This window comes from Carassius carassius, chromosome 48 (assembly GCF_963082965.1).
Source record: "Carassius carassius chromosome 48, fCarCar2.1, whole genome shotgun sequence".
In the NCBI taxonomy this organism is placed as follows: Eukaryota; Metazoa; Chordata; class Actinopteri; order Cypriniformes; family Cyprinidae; genus Carassius; species Carassius carassius.
In genome coordinates, this window is record NC_081802.1 from 9,236,676 (window position 1) to 9,258,375 (window position 21,700).

At 38.8% G+C, this 21,700-nt stretch overlaps 1 protein-coding gene across 1 annotated transcript in view; it reads left to right on the forward strand.

Annotated features, from left to right (window-relative positions):
• Positions 1–5,063: 5,063 nt before the first annotated feature.
• The window catches only part of LOC132131791 (yjeF N-terminal domain-containing 3-like), a 32,495-nt gene continuing 15,858 nt past the window's right edge, over positions 5,064–21,700 (forward strand). The window contains exon 1 of the mRNA XM_059543909.1: positions 5,064–5,252. Within this exon, the coding sequence (XP_059399892.1) occupies positions 5,194–5,252 (59 nt within the window). The 5' untranslated portion in view covers positions 5,064–5,193. The remainder of the gene's footprint in view (positions 5,253–21,700) is intronic.

A 21,700-nucleotide genomic window follows, 5' to 3' on the forward strand; every position in this document is an offset into this window, starting at 1 on the left:
CCCCGGAGGCCTCTGCCCTTTTTTCCGGACCTCCACCAGGAGGTTTCGAGGTCCTGGAAACAGCCGTTTTCGGCGCGGATCACGAACGCTGCAGCTGCAGATTTCGCCACCATTTCTGAGATGGCTGACCATGGCTATGCAGCGATACCGCCGGTGGAAGAGACTCTCGCCGAGCACCTCGCGCCTAATTCGGCCGCGGCGTGGAAGTCCCGCCCCCTCCTTCCCTCGAAGGCGTGTCAAGTCACGTCCAGTTTAGTGGGGAAATCCTACATGGCCGCTGGCCAAGCGGCTGCTTCGCTCCATTCTATGGCGGTCCTCCAGGCCTACCAAGCGGAGCTGTTAAAAGGATTGGATGAAGGGGAGGGCATCACACCTGAAGCGGTAAAAGAACAACGGCGGGCAACTGATTTGGCGCTCCGTGCTACCAAACATACTGCTCGAGCAGTGGGACGTTCCATGGCTGGTCTCGGCCGCTTTCGTGCATCCAACACTCTCATTGCAGTCCCCATGCTCAAACTTTGACTGTTTCGCCGCAAACAGCGCCTCGAACAGCATTGGAGCAAACTGCAATGCCAAACGCTCCCTCAGATACTCTGCGCGATCCAGCTTTCAGAGCTCGAGGGACGCTTCTAGGGGTCTTTTACGAACGGCCCATCATGACGGCTCGCACAGCCGCCGCTTTTTCGCTAGCGGCAGAGCGGCAGAGCAGCATTTCGCACAATGAGATGCAACGACTACTATGCATATACTTCCCCTGTGCACGAACACCGCGAGTCTTTCGTGCCCGGACATTTCAATGTGTGCGACAGCGTTGCAGGAAACGGACATTTTGAGACCGCTAACATTGTTTCGGGCCGCGTGGGAACGCTTGCCCGGAATTTCTCAATGGGTGTTACGCACAATTCGTCACGGATACACCATTCAGTTTCGGAAAGGCCCACACCCTTTCCGCGGAATTCTTTCCACGGTGGTCAAACCGATGGATGTAGTGGTGTTGAGACAGGAAATGTCAGCTCTACTGAGCAAAGGGGCTATAGAAGAAGTACTCCCCTCTCAGATGGAGTCAGGGTTTTACAGCCGTTATTTTGTGGTACCAAAAAAAGACGGCGGATTACGACCCATTCTGGATTTATGCCGTCTGAATCTTGCACTCAGGCCGAGCAAATTCAAGATGTTGACGGTAAAATCTATTTTGTCTCAGATTCAACCGAACGACTGGTTTGTCACGATCGATCTGAAGGATGCGGATTTTCATATTCAGATCATCAAGAGACACAGGAAGTTCCTCAGATTCGCTTTAGAGGGCAAAGTACCGTGTTCTTCTCTTTGGCTTAGCGCTAGCTCCCCGTACGTTCTCAAAATGCATGGACGCAGCTCTGGCCCCGTTGCGGCTCCAGAGCATCTGTGTGCTGAACTATTTGGATGATTGGCTGGTGTTAGCGCAATCGCAGACTCAAGCACACTCTCATCAGGACTTTGTGCTGAATCATTTACAGAGCCTGGGCTTACGCACGAATTTCCAGAAAAGTGTGTTAATCCCCTCTCAACGGATTACCTTTCTGGGAATAGAATTGGACTCTCGCGAGATGACAGCAAGGCTTTCTCTCCCGCGCGCTCAGTCGATTGCATCATGCGTACAGCACTTCAGAGCGGGTCACGCTGTAACAGTGAGATTGTGCCTCAGACTGTTAGGTCTAATGGCGGCGGCGCTTCCCGTAGTTCATCTGGGTTTGCTTCACATGCACCCGTTTCAGTGGTGGACAAAACGACGGAATATTTCACCTCGTTGTCTTCCGCATCGAACGATCTCGGTGACACGGAGGTGTGTGATGTTGTTAAAACGAAGGACGTCAGCTGTATTTCTCCGCACCGGGGTTCGGCTGGGGATTTGTGCTTCCCAAGAGACTGTCGGTCTTTGACCGGTTGGGGGGCTGTTTGTCAGGGGTGCCCAGCCCATGGAGTGTGGACAGCGGCACAACGCAGCTGGCACATAAACAAATTGGAATTACTGGCGGTCTTTCTGGCTCTCCAGTATTTTTCGAGTCTACTGATCGGCCGTCATGTGATTCTCAGAACGGACAACACAGCGGTCGTGTCTTATCTGAATCATCAGGGAGGATTGCGTTCTCGCCCCCTGTGCAGGCTGGGCGAGACGTGTTCTTCTCTGGTCTCAGAACAAATTTCTGTCGATCCGGGCTGTTCACATCCCCGGACGACTGAACTTCGGAGCGGATTTACTATCCAGACAGGCTTTGGAGCGGGGGGAATGGAGATTGCACCCTCAGACGGTAAATCACCTATGGCGGATTTTCGGGGAAGCGAAAGTGGATTTATTCGCGTCGAGCACGACTACGCATTGCCCGCTATGGTTCTCCCTATGCCCTCCATTACCCCTGGGTTTGGATGCGCTAGCTCACAGCTGGCCCAGGACCAGTTTGTATGCGTTTCCCCCGGTTCGTCTGATCCCAGAAGTATTATTCAGAATACGGCGGGACAGAGTGGGACAGCTGCTGCTGGTGGCTCCGCGATGGCACACACAGCCGTGGTTTGCGGATCTGATCAATCTGTTAGCGGGCTCTCCGTGGGAGATTCCCCTCAGACGGGATTTGTTATCGCAAGCACAAGGACGGATTTGGCATCCGAGGCCAGATCTGTGGAATCTGTGGGCGTGGCTTCTGAGCGGAGTGAGTTGATATGTCCTGGTCTTTCTGCTGAAACCACTGAGACTTTACTAAACTCTAGGGCAGCTTCTACGAGACGCCTTTATGCTTTCAAGTGGAAACTGTTTATGGCTTGGTGCGAAACTCATAATGTGGATCCAGTTTACTGCCCAGTGGCTTCAGTACTGGAGTTTCTTCAGGACCGTTTTTTGGATGGAGTGACACCAGCCACCCTGAAGGTTTATGTGGCGGCTATTTCAGCTTACCACGAGTATATAGGTGGTGTCTAAGTGGGTCGTCATCCACTGGTTTCTCGCTTCATACAGGGTGCGCGACGGCTGAGGCCTTTCTGCCCTGTGCGATTTCCTGCATGGGATTTATCCATTGTGTTGCCTGGTTTGTCAGGGCATCCATTTGAGCCCCTGGAAACTGTGTCAGATAAAATCCTGACTTTGAAGACACTTCTTCTCATGGCTTTATCCTCCCTCAAAAGAGTTGGGGATTTGCAGGCTCTCTCTGTCTCACCCTCGTGCATGGAGTTTGCACCGGGCTCTGTGAAAGTGTTGTTGCGACCTAGGCCTAATTATGTTCCTAAGGTCGCATCCAATCCCTTTCGTTTTCAGCAGGTGGTCCTGGAGGCTTTTTCCCCTGCTGTGGCGGAGTCTGGGGATCTGAGTCTTTGCCCTGTGAGAGCATTAAAGACTTAAGTGGATCAGCTGTTTGTCTGTTTTGGACATAAGAACAAGGGCCAAGCAGTCACGAAACAGCGCATGTCCAATCCAATAGGATTGGCGGGATGGTATAGGGCTTCAGACATTCGTCACACCGAAGGTGTTCCCATATGTGGTGACGTCACCGCAGCATCTCGTTCCCTATTCAGGGAACCAAGGTTACATACGTAACCGAGATGTTTCCCTGTCTACACTGAGGATTTGAAAATCTCCACCCTGGTAGGAGTTTTCAAAAATGTTCGGTTTCAGTGACCTGGTGCTGTGTTTGTGTGTGGACGAACGGCCAAACCACATAGAAAAAGCTGCAGTTTTGAAAATACTTGCATTCGTGTGGATAGGGTCTTAGTGTTTATGTGAAAACTTCATTTTTTGTCCAGTAAATCTTTTAGCAATTATTTAAAATACATCAGATCACTCTACACGATAATCTAGAAACAATGTGAATGAACACCACAAAAGCTTATAAGCAGCAAACTTCGTAAAGCACAAAATGCAAAAAAATAAAACTTTTGGCCATAGAATAAAGCCCTTTAAACATTATTTTAAAATCGCTGTTTTTATTTTTCACTTTTGAGGCGGGAAACATAACAGGCTTCGCGCTATTCAATTCAGTTCAATTCAAGTTTATTTGTATAGCGCCTTTCAAGATGCAAATCGTTGCAAAGCAGCTTTACAGAAAATTCAAATTTCTACGTCATATTTAGTTATAACTTATCAGTGGTGACTATCTCAAGTTGATGTCCATATGGCAGAAATTTAAGGTAAAATTCAAGCAGTTAAAACAGACGGTGAACACTATTTACAGCTATGATTATCAGTGAAATTCGTTAATGATTTTAATGATGTGCAAAGAGAGACAAGCGTTGAATATTCGAGATACTTATACAATAATTCTCGGGAACACTCACGGAAACTTCAGTAATCCATTAGCCACCAATAGGAAGAGCAAAAATACATTTTGTCGAGCACTGAACGTGTTATTTTGACGCCCTACTTAAAGTTTCCGACTGGTGAGTGCTGGGATGGATGATTAGGTTCTTTCTGATAGCATGTGCACAAATGCCTCTCATTAGTTTTAGATGAACTGGAGCTCAATTATATCCCTAGCATAATTGTCGGTGTGCCTGCAATGACACGATATGACCTCTAAACGGCAGTGTGGCGCTAAACTGTAGCCGTCTCCATTAATCCAGGTTTCATTAGAACACGTACATTATTTAAATTAATTAAAGCATTGCTGATTGCTAATTTTAAATGTAAATACACCTATTCAAGCATATTTATAATAAGATTAAGCACTTTAAAATTTTAATACTGTTTGGTTTATATGTAAGCAGCATCACAATTTAAATGATTTAGTCTTATATTGGTTTCTAAAATCATTCTAAATGGTCAAACCTTGAATATAAATACCTCACTGCATGAATATATGCATGACCAGTAGTATTACATGTATTATTATACATAAATAATGTGCCAAAGCAGCACTGTGATGAATAAGCATCTGAATTGAGATAGAAATATTCACACTCTCATACTGTAGATGCTACAAATGAAAGGGATGCGGCTAGTTCTTGACTGAGCTCTCTAGCATCAGGGATGCTCAGCCAATCAGATGGTGCTCCCGGTGTCTCCCTGCTTCTTAATTGGCTGACACTTCCAGCAAGAGTAGCTGATCTACGCATGGAGCCTGGGTTTATCCGCCAGTAAGCCTGTAGACAGAAGCAGGGCACACAGTGAGAAAATAAAGAGCAAAAAGAGGGTGACTGTTGCTAGAGATAAGCACGGCTGAATCAATCAAGATGAACCACAGCTCCAACGAGAAAGAACCTGAGACCATAGAGTCACTGCGATATCTCAGGTATGCTTATTGTTTTTCTTAATTTGAACCAATTGGACATACAGAACCTTTTAAGACAGGTTTGTGTTTAAATGCATGTTAATAGAGATCCTAGTAAGACTAGTAAGTAATATTTTCACCATGCTTTCAGTCTAACTTTTCTGTAAAAGAGATTTGTGATACATAAGGAGGGCTGTAATATCCCTGGCTGTCTAAAAAAGAAATGCATCTAACTTAATTTCCCCCCAGCTTTCCTGTTTACAAAAATAAGACACATTGATTATGATCAACATGTTTTAATAACCTGGAAATGTTGCCGAACTGTTGGAAGGTACAGTCCACTTCAGCTTGTCTCTACAGCAGTTTGTTGGTGATTTAGGCATGTCTACAAAGCTGATGTGACATTTTAGCTCATGGACGTTGTGATGGCAACATCATGGCAAGCGATTTGCTCTTTAAACAAGCTGGAGGTTGTCTGTTTCCTCTGTTGAGTTCAGTATGGCATTTGCTAGAATTGCTTTCTAAAGCATTATCAGTATATACAAGTGTCAGTTCAGTCTAACATCTCACAAGTTGCCTCATACTCTTGTGAGGTTTAGATCCAGCAGATGTAACCTGGGAATATATTTAAAATATGACACAGATCAAATAGTGTTTTGATCATAACCACGAGTGGCACGAGGTTTGCTTCTCCATACTGGGCTTTCCAGCAAGTGAGGCCCTTGAAGCTAGCTCTTCACACCAGCCTACGACGTTTAAAACACGGTCGTCGACAGGAGATGAGGCAAATTATACACTTTAAAGGAGGATGGAATAATAGGATTTAAGGATTTGAGGTTTTACAGAATAGATTCAGGGGAGATTAATGTTCCTGCTGTAACTTGACACCTTCATAGTTAATAACGCTGATTTTGCATGGAATCCACATAGTGTGAATGCAACAACTGGTTTTTCTATTATTGTTTTTTTGTTTTATAAACAGATTGATTTGTGGATTCATACTGTGCACCGTGGGATTCGTATGTGTCAATGGCCCCTGTGTCCTTTTACTGACGTCAGGTTTTAATGTCGAAACAAGATGGACAACATTGGGTTACCAAAATTGGATTTTCGAGTCGACGGGATCTTTCTCCATTGACAGCCATTCAAAACTAGCATTTTAATGTAATATTTTTACAAGTTCCATAAATTATCCATTAATTTTAATGCAGAAGTAAGCTATATTTCTTGTTAATGGGCGAGGCTTACAAATAATTTGCTGTAAATAACAAAGTACAGTAAACAGTAAAACGGTAAAACTGTTTGACTGTTTTTGTACAGCTAACAACTGGAAGCCTCGCACATTCAAGTTAAAAATGTTGTGCGTTAAAAATGAGGTTAATAAAACACTGATGTCGCATTATATCACACTAAATAATATCGTTTTTTTTAAAGGTATAAAAAATGTCTGCTGCTTTTGACATCACAGGAGGGCTGCACGATTCTTGCAAAAATCATAATTGTTGATTATTCTCTTGAAAATGCAATTGCGATTATTAATTACGATTATCACAATTTACATTGCATGGTGTTTATACCATTGTTTGATGCAACTGCATGCCGTATTTTTATATGAAAATAAGCTAAAAACACTCTAACTAAAAAGCTCTCAGTGCTTTTCTATAGTATTAAGCCTCAAATGTCAACTATACATCAGATTGGTTTCTTCATTAAATTATAAAAAAGTCCCCCTTATGATATCATATAGAAAGAAAAAAACGCATCTTAAGCACGCAGAATAACATAAGTGGACTTTGAACGATAAATTGCCGTTGCGAACGATTACGTAATTGTGGTTTATCCATATTTGTAATTGCGATTAGAAATTCGATTAATTGTGCAGCCCTCCATCACAGCTCATATAGTCGCTAGTCAAGGGCTAGCACGCACGTTTTTGGGTGTGATTCAATCAATCGCTACTGTCATGTCATAATTTCCTGATCCAAAATGATTAGTCATATGGTGGATTATTGGCAAAAAAACATGACAGATTTCAAACTGCACCAACCTAGCATCTCACATTTAGATGAAAAGGAATGCTAATGGCTAGTGTTCCTCACATATTATATGTTAAGCTTGTCGTTTCTACTTTATTCAGAATCGCACACATTTTTGACCCAACAGTTGCATCACATGAAGAAAAAGTTGCTGGATAGGTGTTATTATTGTGTGGAACTTTTAGTTGACTACCTGCTTGTCCACCCTGTTGTGCTTCTCCACAGTCATGTGCTCCACAGTCATTCTGCTGGGCGTCAGTGTTTATTTATAGGCCAAGACTCCAAATGCAATAACGGAGCAGCCAGCATGATTTGTCGTTTGTTACCAGGCATTACATTACTTCTAATGGTGGTACCCATTAAAGTTAGATTATGGAGGCGAAATCTCAGTTTATTCAGTTTGTCAAGAGTGCAACAGAGGTGTGTGGGGGGTTGTGAAACAAGTGCGATTGACTGAATATCTTCAGTCAGTTCAATCTTTTTTGCTTAACTATCCGAGCTAGTCCACCTGAGTGAGTTCATAAAGAGCCTCATTTACTGAGCTATAAAGAGGATATATTAATCACAGACAAAATGACGGGGTATACAACACAGCCATTTTAGTTTTACTAATTTTGACTAGTCACTTTCACTGTTTGTTTGTCAAATCAAAATTCTATTATGCCTATAGATCGTAGTTTATTATATATTAATCAGGCCCAAATCTCTCTATATCACATAAATTTAGAGGTAAATGTTGGGATTTTTCCTCATCTCTGTATTCTTCAGGCAGTATGTTGAATGAGACTGACAGTATTTCTCTTTCTCCCTTTGACGCATATGAGTTTCATCACTGCTTGTGGTTGGGTCTATGATTGGGGGGGAGGCTGTTGGATAAGATTGACAGTGTTTCGTTTTTCTCCCCCTGATGTGTTTAATGAGTGTCTTCACTGCCAAGCTGCTGTGTAATGAAGTGTCTCTATTTCAGGATAGTCTAGGTGAGATGTTGGCGATGGGGGAGGTGGGTTTGTTTATGAGGAAAACACTTTCATGCATGCAGGCATGTTGTCCTCAAGTAACTGGGAAACTGAGCTTGATTGAGATGTCCTTGAGTCACTGTCCCTCATTTAGTTTTTTTTTACTGCTCTGCTTTATTTGGAAAATTGTTGCTTCATAAAAATGGCTTCATAAAAAAATTCAAAGATCTTGCAAGAATGCCCTACATTTATTGATCTCATTAAACGCCTAGTTTTACTCAGAAATACATCCGATTATGGAAGCAAAGTGTGTTTAGAAAGGAATTTCATGTTAAGACCTTTTCCTTTGTGCTTTTTCTCCTGAAAACTAGCACACATTCCAGCAGGGTGGAATAAGGGTATTAGAAGGGGGGTACGGGTAATTTTAGGACTCGAGAGGTAATCACGCAGGAAATGCATCAGGTATGGGATATATAATCAGTAAGGTGTGACACTTGGATTACAGCATGTAGTGGTGAACTATCAGCTGTTAAAAGAATCGATAGGAGCTGTTTTCACGAGCACATGGTACAATTTCCATTAGTGGAGAACAGCTGTGAGTCAGGGACTGATATATGGCCAAGTCACCATAGAAACAGTGGAACTGCAACATATTCCTATGAAGTCAACATACATATTTGACAGCATGGCAGTTTCTGAGAGAATGAGCGATGGGAAAGGAACAGTTGTCCAGTCACGAATTGAGGAAATGTGAATATGTGCTTGAGCTCTATTAATTATATGTTGAATTTTGTCAGACAGAGCAATGTCCCGCAGCCTATTCCAGATGAAACATCTGAGTGTGTCTATTCTGCTCCAGCTCAAGTTCTTGGTAAAGTTTGATGGATGTGGATGGCCAACAATTTAGCTGTTTTCTGCCGCCATGCTTGTCTTAAATTGTCCCTTTTTGTTTCGCCAGAGACGGTGTAATTGGGTTCACCGTCTCGCTCAGTTGGGCTTATTACAAAGCCATTATGCTCTGGCGAAAGCTGACAGTCTAGAAACCCAGAGTTATAATTTGGCCGATGTCCTCTTCTGCTCCGTGAACATACTTGGTTTATAGCTTTTACTTTTTAGTCTACATTTCTTACATTATCTAATTACAGAAAATGTTTGTTTCTACATTAAATTTAGTAATTGCTTATAAATGGTGACTATCTCAAGTTGATATCCATATGGCAGAAATGTATGGTAAAAATCAAGCAGTTGGTTAATGTCATGTAATTAAACAGACAGTGAAGACAATTAACAGTAATTGTTTTATTTTGCAATCAAACTTATAGCAAAATTTGGTAGTTCTGTATGTTGTCTGAGGGGTTGGCATCATCTGAGGTCTGCTGAGGGGTTGGTATCATCTCTTCTCAGGTGTTCGGTTATTTCAGGTCGTTGTGAGGGCTGGATCCAGACTGAAGCTTGTGTAATTCCTAGTTATCACAGGATGCCAATCCCGTGGCAGAAACAGAGATGGAAATAGCACAGTTGCTGTTCCAACTAAGCAAAAAATTATGTGTTCAACCCAAGCAAAAGAATGTTAATGTGCATTTAATTGGGTTGTAACTTAAGTACAGGATTATGAGATACGAGATGTGTCTTTGATCTAGAATTAAACAGAGCGAGTCTGTCTGAACCCAAAACATTATCAGGAAGGCTATTCCAGAGTTTGGGAGCCAAATGTGAAAAAGCTCTACCTCCTTTAGTGGACTTTGCTATCCTAGGAACTACCAAGAGTCCAGAATTTTGCAACCTTAGGGAGCATGATGGATTGTAGCGTGATAGAAAACTAGTTAGGTACACAGGAGCTAAACCATTTAGGGCCTAAAAAATAAGTAGTGATATTTTGATATGGAACTTAATAGGTAACCAGTGCAGAGAGTGTAAAATTGGGTTAATATGATCGTATTTTCTTGATCTGGTAAGGACTCTAGCCGCTGCACTTTGGACTACTTGCAGATTGTTTATTGAAGATGCAGGACAACTAGCTAGCAGTGCATTACCAGTCTAGAGGTCATGAATGCACAAACTAGCTTTCCTGCATCAGAAACAGTTAGCATGTTCCGTAACTTGGCAATGTTTCTAAGATGGAAGAATGATGTTTTTGTAACATGGGAAATATGATTTTCAAAATAAAAGTTGCTGTCTAGTAGTTATAACACCCACATTTTTGACTGTAGAGGAAGTAACAGTACACAAATCTAGATGCAAATTGTAATCTATGAGATTCTGTGTACTTTTTTTTGCCCCAATAAGCAATCCGAATTTAATAGGAGAAAATTATTGGCCATCCAGTCTTTTAAATTTTTAAAATACTGTTAGTTTAGATAATTTACAAGTTTCATCTGGTCTTGTTGAAATATATAGTTGAGTATCATCAGCATAACAATGTAAACTAATCCCATATTTTCTAATAATATTATAAAGGGGCAACATTTATATTGAAAATAGCAGAGGGCCTAGGACAGATCCTTGTGGCACTCCATACTTTACTGTATTCAGTAAAGATGATTCCCCATTTAAATAGACAAAGTCAAAGCGGTTGGAAAGGTAGGATCTACACCATCTTAAATCCTGCCCTTGAATACCTGTATAGTTTTGTAATCAATCGATGATTATTGGTCTATAGTGTCCAACACAGCACTAAGGTCAAATAAATCTAGCAATGAGATACAGCCTTGGTCTGATGCAAGAAGCAAGTCATTTGTAATTTTAACAAGTGCAGTTTCTGTGCTATGATGAGGACTGAAACCTGACAGAAATTCCTCATAGATATAATGTTTTTGCAGGTAGGAACACAATTGAGCAGACACAACTTTTTTTGAAATTTAAGACATAAACGGAAAATTTGAAATGGGCCTATAATTTGCCAGTTCACTAGGATCTAGCTGTGGTTTCTTGATAAGAGGCTCAAAAACCGCCAGCTGGAATGGTTTTGGGACGTGACATAAAAATAATGACGAGTTAATAATACTGAGAAGCAGTTATTCTGCTACAAGTAACAACTGTTTCAGTAATTTAGTGTGTACAGGATCTAATAATCATGTTGTTGGTTTAGATGCAGTGATAAGTTTATTTAGATCTTCCTGTCCTAGTTGTAAATCACTGCAGTTTTTTTTTTTTGTGGGTGTGATGGATGAAGCTGAATTACAAGACGCTATTGATTCTACATTTGTTATTGTATTTCTGATGCTATCTATTTTATCAGTGAAGAAATTCATAAAGTCATTACAACTAAACTGTGAGGGAATATTTAGTTTGAGTGACAACTGATTATTTGTTTATCTAGCCACTGTGCTAAATAATAACCTTGGCTCGTTTTGGTTATTTTCTATGACTTTACAGGTATGCTCGGCCCTGGCATCTTTTAGAGCCTTTTTATAGATAGCTGTACATACTGTTTTTCCATGCAATTCTAAAAACTTTAGTTTTTCTCCATTTGTGTTCATGATTATGAGTTTCTTTCTTGAGAGAATGGGTATTGCTGTTGGCATTGTACAGATGTTTTTCTCTAACCTCTTTTTAATTTTATGAGAGCAACAGCTACAGCTTCTAATGTATTAGAGAAGATAGTGCCCGTAATGGTAGTCATTTCATCTAGTTCATGTGTATTTATGGGTACAGAGAGCAACTGAGATAAATCAGGCAATTTATTTGTGAATCTATCTTTGGTGGTTTGAACAATAGTTCTACCCGAATTATAATACTGAGCCATTTAGTTTATATCAGTAATAGGCAGCATGCACGATAAAAAGGTAGAAGTCAGTAACATCGTCACTTTGAGGTACTATATTTATATCATTAAGATCAATTCCATGCAATATAATTAAATCTAGTGTGTGATTAAAACTATGAGTGGGTCTGTTTATGTTTTTCTTGACTCCAAAAGAGTTTATTAAGTCTGTAATGGCATATCCTAATGCATCATTTATATTATCAACATGAATGTTAAAGTCTCTGACAATTAATGCCTTAACAACATAAACCAATATTTCTGAGAGTAAATCTGTAAATAATTTTAGGAAATATGTATACGGCCCTGGCGGTCTATACACAGTAGCCACAGCAAACAATAGAAGAGATTTTGTTTGTTTATCTGACAGTGTAACATTAAGCAGAACTATTTCCAATGAGTTAAACCTGTATCCTGTTTTCTGAGTAACATTGAGAATATCACTATATATTGTTCCAACACTGCAAGCAGTAGCTTGGTGGAGTAGACTGATTTAGACCAATATAGTCATTTGGTTTTAGCCAGGTTTAAGTCAAGCAGAGTACAACAAAACTATTCTCTGTGATTATTTCATTTACAATAACTGCTTTGGGTGCGAGTGATCTAATGTTTAAGTTAGTTTAATTGTATTTGTTCATTTATTTTGCATTTTTGTGGTTTCACAATCAGGATTTTTCTAGATCCTGCATTAAATTTATATTTTGACCTCACTATTCGGGGAACAGACACAGTCATTATAGACTGGACGATGCAAGTACTTCTATCATTTAAGTGGGTTGAACAAAAGCCACCATAGCAGTTTATTGAGAATTGGCTTACTAGTCATATGGAGCGTATAGCCCTGGAGATGTTGTCCGACAGGAGTTCCACTCCGACTCTGCTGAGGTGCAGGCCATTAGCACGAAAAAGCCTAGGACGTTCCCAGAAAAGATTCCAATTATTATTATTATTCCAATTATTATTTTAAAGCAAACAGTCTACTGAACCTTTCGTGTCCTCGTCGATACGTGGGAAGTGGTCCTGACACGATGACCCTCATCACGGGTGATGTGTTGTATACCATCTTCCTTCATTTAGATCCATTACTACTTGCCTTTAGGGTTTCTGGGAAATAGACAATGAACAAATTATGCTGAATTTACCATTGAAAACAGTTAATCTGTGAAGAAATGAAAAGGGCTGTTGGGTTAACACATGTATGCTTGTCTTATTAAGTGTACTTTTTTCTAAAGACAGAACAAAAAGTCTCTTAGAGGAGAAATCACTGACCTTTACCAAGCATTTAAAGCTCATCATCTGCATTTGATGTAATGTGAATCAGCCCAAGGCAGGTTGTTGTCTTGTGATCTGAATGACCTTGACTGAGGGTGAAAGGAGACCTGCTCTTGAGGCTGCTAGCGGTCTGCTGATTAGCGCTCTTGCTTATCACAGTCAACAATCAACATGTGGTAGCCTTCGGCAGCCCTGGTGTTGGGAGGAATATATTTATTTGACCCTGCTGGAGGTCTAGAAGCAGATGTCATTGATCTATTCATCAACGCTGACCAATGCAGCACCACACAAAAGCATTTAACATTGCACTTTGGCTATAGGATAGAACACTTAAAAGTAAAATAATAAGGAAAAGCGCTAACTTTTTCAAAAACTTTATAGCTCAAAACAAAGCTTGTGTTTTTTCTGTAATTATTGTTGGTTTTATTTTTATTGCTAAATAAAACACTACACAAATGTTTGCATTACACCTGTTTTATTTGGTGCTTTGCGCATCACATATTCATTGTAGTAAACCCAACTTAAAAGTAAAAATGACAAGTTTGATATGGTAATGAGGTTCTTAAAACATTTTTACAACCTGCCTACAACATTGTGAAATCCCATAATCCCATAAAAACTAAAGTCAGGAACATCATGCAAAACCAGTACTGGACGGTGTCTGCAATATTCTTTGCTGTTTGTGTTAATCACAGCAGGGTTGGGCAGCAAAATCTTGGCACCTGCTGCTTGTGCTCTCCCAACAACACACATTTTTCATAAAGACTCCCCTCAGTGTTGTTCTAGTGATAGGAAAAAGACCTAACACAAGGAACATTGAAGGGATTTGCCAGCTCTGGGCAGCCATTTTTAACTCATCTCTTTGTGTAAAAAATTTAGGCAAAATGGACTCCTTGTTCTTGTGTGAGCCAGCAGCTACATCTCATTTTCTCTTTATTAGAGGCATCTAAAAAAAAAACAAGAAGAAAAAAAAATGATAATAAACAAGGTTGGCAGCAGCACATAAATATCTAATGAAAGTGACAAAAAATACCTCACTCCATGACCTTTCGGATATACAGTTTTGCTCGAATGAACAAATTGTGATACTTGATTAGTTTTTTGAACATCATCTTTCCATGAAACATACTTCTTTGGGTTTCATTCTTAGATTTTTTGGCTTTATTTGATAATTAAATTTGATATTTTGTAATAATGTTACATAGAGCAGCTGAACGAATAATAATGTTCTCTTTCTTTCACCTCATTCTTTCTTTCTTTTATTCATTCCTTGTCAGTCTCCCTCTGATATCATCATTCCTTGGTTTTAGTCATATCCTTTCTATTCTGTCGGAAAGATTTTCTGTCTGCAGGATTTGATTTTCTGTTCAATTATGCATTTTTTTTTCTATTCCCGCTCTAGTTAGAGGTGTTGTTAAGTGCAGCTTGGGCACATCTGCAAATAAAGGTGCCAGCCTTAAATATCCAAACTGTTTCTATAATGTATCTGGCAGTAGGTTTCATTCATTAATTTCAATCAAGGTAAAGATTAAATTAAAATTAAAATTTATGCATTTAAAGATGAGATTGGTTCATGCCTCTTTTGATCTCACATAATTAAAGACATCAAGATATTAGTGATTAGCAGTGTCACCCATACAGGAATAATAATAATAATTATTATTTGTTATTATTATGATTATTATTATAATTATTATTATTTCTAATTCATTATTATAAAATATATTTTTAAATGGTATTTTGTTAAAGTTTATTATTGATATTACCATTTTTATGGATTGATTTATTGATTGATTTAAACATTTTCAGTCAAAAACTGGAAACTTTTATGAGTTTTTACTGTTCGTTTACACGACAGCAGCATTTTGGGGACTGAAAACGCATATTTTTTTAAGTGCAAGTTTTTTTAAAACACCACTGTTATCTTTTCCGTGTAAACACCTGTGGAATTACAAATTTATCAAATGTTAAATATAGGTTCCAATATAATAGTAGGTAATAAAGCTGACATATCCAAGAAGATCAAATCAAGAAGATCAAGTGTCTGAGACATTAACCTTTTGTCTTCATGCACTTCCTGACGACTGGGCAAGGCCCAAGATAAAGGTGCCTGCTAAACTCAAGGCACAGCTGTACCTTCGTTTCTATGATAATGTGAAGGTATGGGTAATACTATCAGGCACCTCTGTATTTAAATGACACTGTTATGCTGATGAGATCAAGGCTGGGAAGATGCCAGTGTCTGGCACCTTCCTGATTGCATTTGCATGCTTTGTTTAGGTTTGTCTCCACCTCTGTGTATCCCGCCCCCTTAAAATGTACATAAACTACAATATCTTAGGGACAGAAAGACTTTTGATGACTGCAGCGCCACGCAGAGCGTTCTCATTATAGAATCCTGCTGAAGATTACCCAAGAGTCTCCTGGTCTTCGTTTCTGAGTTCCCAACACACCCAATACGGGGATCTTTGAAAACAGTGACGTCATGCGCGTGTGTAGTACATGTTAGGTATGTAAACATGCACAGTACGTGTACATTTTAAAGGCAAGCCTGAACAAACATACACAACAATGGCCGAGTTGTTGCTGCTCAAGAGTTTGCTAACGCTTCTTCAGCAAAGTGTGGATTTACAGTACATCACCAATATTACCGCCAACAGCAGAAACGCATCACATGCAACATAAAATCGTCACTTCCCTACAGGTGCTGTTTACTAAAAAGGTGACAGCGCAAACTGCTGGCCTGGCATATGTAATACAGCATTTTTGGCCATTTTTGCGGACATGGGTCATTCCTGTTATACAGTGACTTTTGTGTCCCAATGATTTATTTAATCATATTTTCTCTAAAATAAGTCACATATTTATAAGATATGGCTTAAATTGTATATTTAGGTCTTCATCACTTTAAAAGGGATAATAGATATTATGAATACTATTGTGTATTTTACACACCTTTTCATTGATATATGCATAAAATTTTATTATGCCCTCAGTGCAAAGTAATCAACTTCCACAAGAAATATAAACCAAAAAATGATAAAAAACTCAAATTTGTTTTAATTATGTTATAGACTAGGCTAAACTGCCTCGAATCATATAAATCATGAGAAAATATAGTTATTTTATTTTCAATTTCCTTCAATAACCGTGTCCCTGAAGTCATTTTCCACCCTGTTAGTACATACTTTCTCGCCTTCCAAAACCGACTGCAGTTTCATCGAGACCATTTTATATGTGACATAATTTATTTTTCCCACTGGAATTCATCTGTACAAACTGAGTTTGTACTTTTTTTTAATTTTTGAAATGTTATCCTGCTTGTCCCAACCTTTAAGTTCCACCCTGTTAGGATATATTATGGAGAATGTTTGTCCTATCAAAAAAATGTAAAAACAAATCTGACATAGTTATAAAAGTTATGTTAATCTGTAGAAGGTTAGCTAGCTAAATGTTGATCACTCAGTGAGCTATGGCTAACTAAGCTCAAATTTTCCACCCTGTTAGATTCCACCCTGTTAGTTCTACAAACCTAACAGGGTGGAATGTGCAACTAACAGGGCGGAAATTTTAATATAATAAATAGTATTTAGTGTATATAGCAAATAAATGTCTATATACGTTTATATATATATATATATATATATATATATATATATATATATATATATATATTATTATTTAAAAAAGTCATTTTAAATAATAATTTCATAGCAACGTTAAATGTTTGGCATACTTTTTGTGTTATTTTGTGAGGTGAGGAGTAACAGCATATATATGTTTTTGAGCAACTTTTTATTATTATTTACAACCCTATTGGCAAAAATTGGCACAAAAAGTACCTGTTTTTAATAATTAAGATATATTCTATTAATCAATAATTGTTTTGTTATTGTTTTTAAAAAAAATAATAATAATAAGATGGCATAAGGGACATATACTATCCAAGAAAAGCTTATTATTGTTTCACATTTACATTACTAACATGTTGTGATAACTATCTATATGTTTTCATGACCAGTGTCTGAACAATCTACCCATAATTATTATTTTTTTGAGTCCCCGAGCTTGACCAATATCCATTTCTAATAGTTAAACATGTCACTATTTTGGTAGAATGCAAAAAACATAAAACTTTTTTCATGTAACTTTTTTTCCAACACTTATGAAGCCAAAATGTTATGGACATGACCCATATGTGTAAACGCAAACCGTTTTTGACTACACCGTTGTCGTGTAAACGTAGCCTAAGATTAGCTTTGTCCTCCATCTCCATCTTTTTACTAGACCGATATATGAGTGTGCAGGTTTGGGTTAAATAACTGCTTAGTGTTATTGTATTCATTGTATTTATTTATTTATTTTGTATTTAAATTTTTTTCTTATTGTGGCAGCAGTGCTTTTGTACATTTCAAATGGCATCATTTATTTAATATTGTCATATTGATTTAGGATTACCAGGATGGCATCCTAGTAATAGTGCTGGTTTAGTCTCCATTAAAGATGTCTATAAATGTTATGAATCGGACTTGTTTTTCTTTGAGATGCTCTCAACAGGGGAACATCAGAATGCCAGACAGGATGAACAAAGCTTTTAGTCAGCACGGCTTTGTAGCATATTTGTTTCCTGATTGAAAGACATCAGAATGGGTCAACAAGCTATGAAACTGTCTAAACTGACATGTTTTATAATGTTTTCTTGATGGAAATTCAAATTGCAAACATTTGAGCACAAATTCTCCATGTGCCATATGGCCGTATCACCATGATAAAGCTGGAGTATGATGTAAGTTATTTTTAAGATAAATTGTGTTTCTCAGAGCAGCCAGATGAGGACATGGAACCCTGCCTTCATGCAAATAGTCACAATGTAGTTTATGGACATCCTGGGCAAAAGGAAGAGGAGAGAACAAAAATAGGCTATTTGAGAGAGAATCTCAGAGGACACACTTTCGTTGGCTCGTGTTGACAGTTCGGGTCAGGACAGGAGCGACGCTATTGGTCAGGATGATTGAAACAACTGTTGCTCCTTATTTCAGTGAGTAACACTTCAAGACAGACCTTTTCACAGGTTAAGAGACATTGTCAGTAACTAAGAGGCACCCAGGAAGTCTTTTAAAAGTGTATCTTGTAAAATATTCCAATAAATCCTCCAAACATGTCCAGGACTTATTTCTCCACAAAATCAAAAGGAAAAAAATAAGAATTTATAATTTTGCTTAAAGGGAACATAACACACACACACAAAAAGTTGATTTTTCTTCATGCAAAATATAATTTCTCATTTTTTCTCATTTGGATTCTGGAGTGAAATGTGAGTTGGACATGTTTTTGTGACATTCCTATCATATTATACTACTTGAGATCTTTTGCATCATAATGACACATTTGTTGTGCCTGAGGAAAGAGCATATTAGTATCACTGCATAAATAGCATTGGCAGATTGGGGTCATTTATAATACATTGGCTTGCTTAGCTTGGCATGTATCTGAGATTTCCTTGAGGAAACACTTGAGGTCTGTGCGAAAATGCTGAAGCTGCTCCTGCTGTCCTTTATTTATGTTCTATGGTCCATTCAGACCACTGTGTTCCAGTCGAAAAAAATAAAACCAGTTAACATCCCCTGAGAATATGAAAGGCAGCAGCATGCTAATGAAGATTATATTGCATAATTATTTTGGCTGAATTTGGGCTGCTTCTCTAAGTAAGCAATGAAATGTAATACAATCTCAGGACAATGCAATAATACATAGATTGTGAAAATCGTATGATATTGTGCTACTTCACTTTTATGAAACACTTTTTCAAATAGTACAAAAATTATATTTTGTATAATTTGTAACGATTTTACTATCCTTTGTAAATTACGACTTCTGATGAGACTATGCAGACTAACTTGCGAAATTTTTTTTGGGTTACACTTAAAAAAGGTGCTTCAAAAGGTTCTTCAAGCAATGCCATAGAAGAACCATTTTTGGTTCCACAAAGAACGATCCAGTCAAAGGTTCTTTAAAGAACCATCTCTTTGGTACCTTTTTATAATCTGAAGAACCTTTTTTTAAGAGTGTAGGTTAAAGATTTGGGTTGTATGTTTTTTTTCGTACATTTTCTTTGTGCGCTTTCTTAGAATTTCACCACCTCATACAAATTATTACTCCTAACGAGACTAAGACTAAGTTACAAAAAAACTCTTTGGTTAGGTTTTAGTTTAGTCATATATATATATATATATACAGTATATATAATTTATTATTGAAGGTGGAGAGAGAACTGTACACGTGGGAGTGCATGTACAGTTCTCTCTCCACCTTCAATACCACGACTTAGGTGCCCTTGAGCAAGGCATCGAACCCCCAACTGCTCCCCGGGCGCCGCAGCATAAATGGCTGCCCACTGCTCCGGGTGTGTGTTCACAGTGTGTGTGTGTGTGTTCACTGCTCTGTGTGTGTGCACTTTGGATGGGTTAAATGCAGAGCAAAAATTCTGAGTATGGGTCACCATACTTGGCTGAATGTCACTTCACTTTCACTTTCACTTTACAGTTTTGCCATATTATATGAAATATGACCTCATGAGATGAGAAGTTACTAAACAAATGAATTCATTTCATTAATTATTATTGTTCTTTTTTTGTAAGAGTTAGATTTGGGTTGTCATATATATATTTTATGATTTCTTATGATTTTTCCATTTCTTGAACGATTTATGACATCTCATAAGACTATGTTAGACTAACTTGTGAAAAATAATTGGGTTTAGGTTGTATCTTCTGGTCATCACAAAATTATTTTGCTATCTCGTGAGATGAGAAGTTTTTGGTTAGATTTAGTTTTGGGTTGTCATATTTTTTTTCTGTATGATTTCTGAAATACAATTTATGACTTTTCATGAGTTTTCATAAGTTATAACTTATGAGTTAACTTATGAGTTTAAATAAGTTAATTCGTTTCATAAACAAATGTTTTTGTTTAGATTTAAATTCATGGTTGTGCATTTTAGGCATTTCTTTTCTTTGTTTGTATGATTTCATATGATTTTACCCTCACATACAAATGATGACTTCTCAATCTTTGACTTAATTTTCAAATGCTTCTCGCTTCACACAAAATCACACAACATTTTACCACTCACATACTCTGGTCTGGTTTTCTGCAATCACCGAAAAGCAGTCAAGCGTGAAAATTAAATCATGTTCTAAGCCTATTCGTCATTAGATTACACTTAAAGATAACACCTTAACCTTAACCTTAAGTGTACTGATTCCACAATTAATTAACGTGATATGATTCAGTGTTTTCACTCTGCATATACCCTGCGTCATTCCAGATGGCTGTCACAGTTGTTTTATTGCCTTAAATTAGCCTGTTAAATTACACTTCAAAAATAATCACAGGGCATTTTATTCAACCAAATCTATGGCCAAACGCATCTGTTACTAATGCTGAATATTCACTTTCTTCATTTGCTGTCGAATTTAGCCTGAAGGACTATACCTGTGTTCCTATTTTCAGTCTCTCTCTCTCTTCTTTACATCCTTCAACCTGTCTGCAGGCACCGTCGGCACGGCGACCTGACTTGCTCTGTTACCATGGTTTCCTCCACTTGCACAGTCTCCTGTGGTCCTCTTGCTATATCTAACTGGGCACAGTTACTCGAGAAACTGCCAACTGGCAGAGGCAATAATTACATAAGCACATGACCGTTAAAAAAAAGTTCCACTTTGATGTAATGCTGCTGAAGGGAACTAATGGATGAAAGCCATGAATTGTGAATTGTGGTTGCTAATAACATTTCTCGGTCTCTCCATCTTTGGCAAGCCGAACTGCCGCTCAGTTCTTTATTGTCTGGTCTACTTGAACTAAATGGCCTGTGTTAAAACGCGACATCCCTCGATGGAACTTTAATTATCATGCTAGATCGTATTTTACAGCAGGTGTTTGAGTAGAGCCTCCAAATGAAGTTCTCCTGAAGTAGCACCCTGGTGTCAAATGCAGTCCATTAAAATCAAGTCTCCGTGTCACCAAATAATGCTGCCATGGTGACGGGCAGCCGTCCCGGAGCTGACTGAGCAGGCCCGTTCATGATGCGGTCCATGCACTGCACACTCTCCGCCAGATTCCCAGAGCTCCGAATATGGAACGGTTGATGCATTATAGTCATTTTGGAGGGGAAGTCGAGCAGCCTCAGCAATGAGTTTCAAAATTGAGTTAACAAGCCCATCTGAAGATGAGTTTATGGGTCAGTGATAGGACGTGAAATGAAGCCCATGACCTGTTTATCGATTTTTCCCAGCGAAATGGCTGAAACGTGATCCTTCGTAAAGTAATACAGTAAAGTAGCTCCTTGCTTTCATGCTTTAAAAATGATTTAAGCTCCAATGTAGCCTGCTGTTGTTTACCGGCCCATCTGGCCAAATGAAAGTCATTGTACAGTGAGCTGTC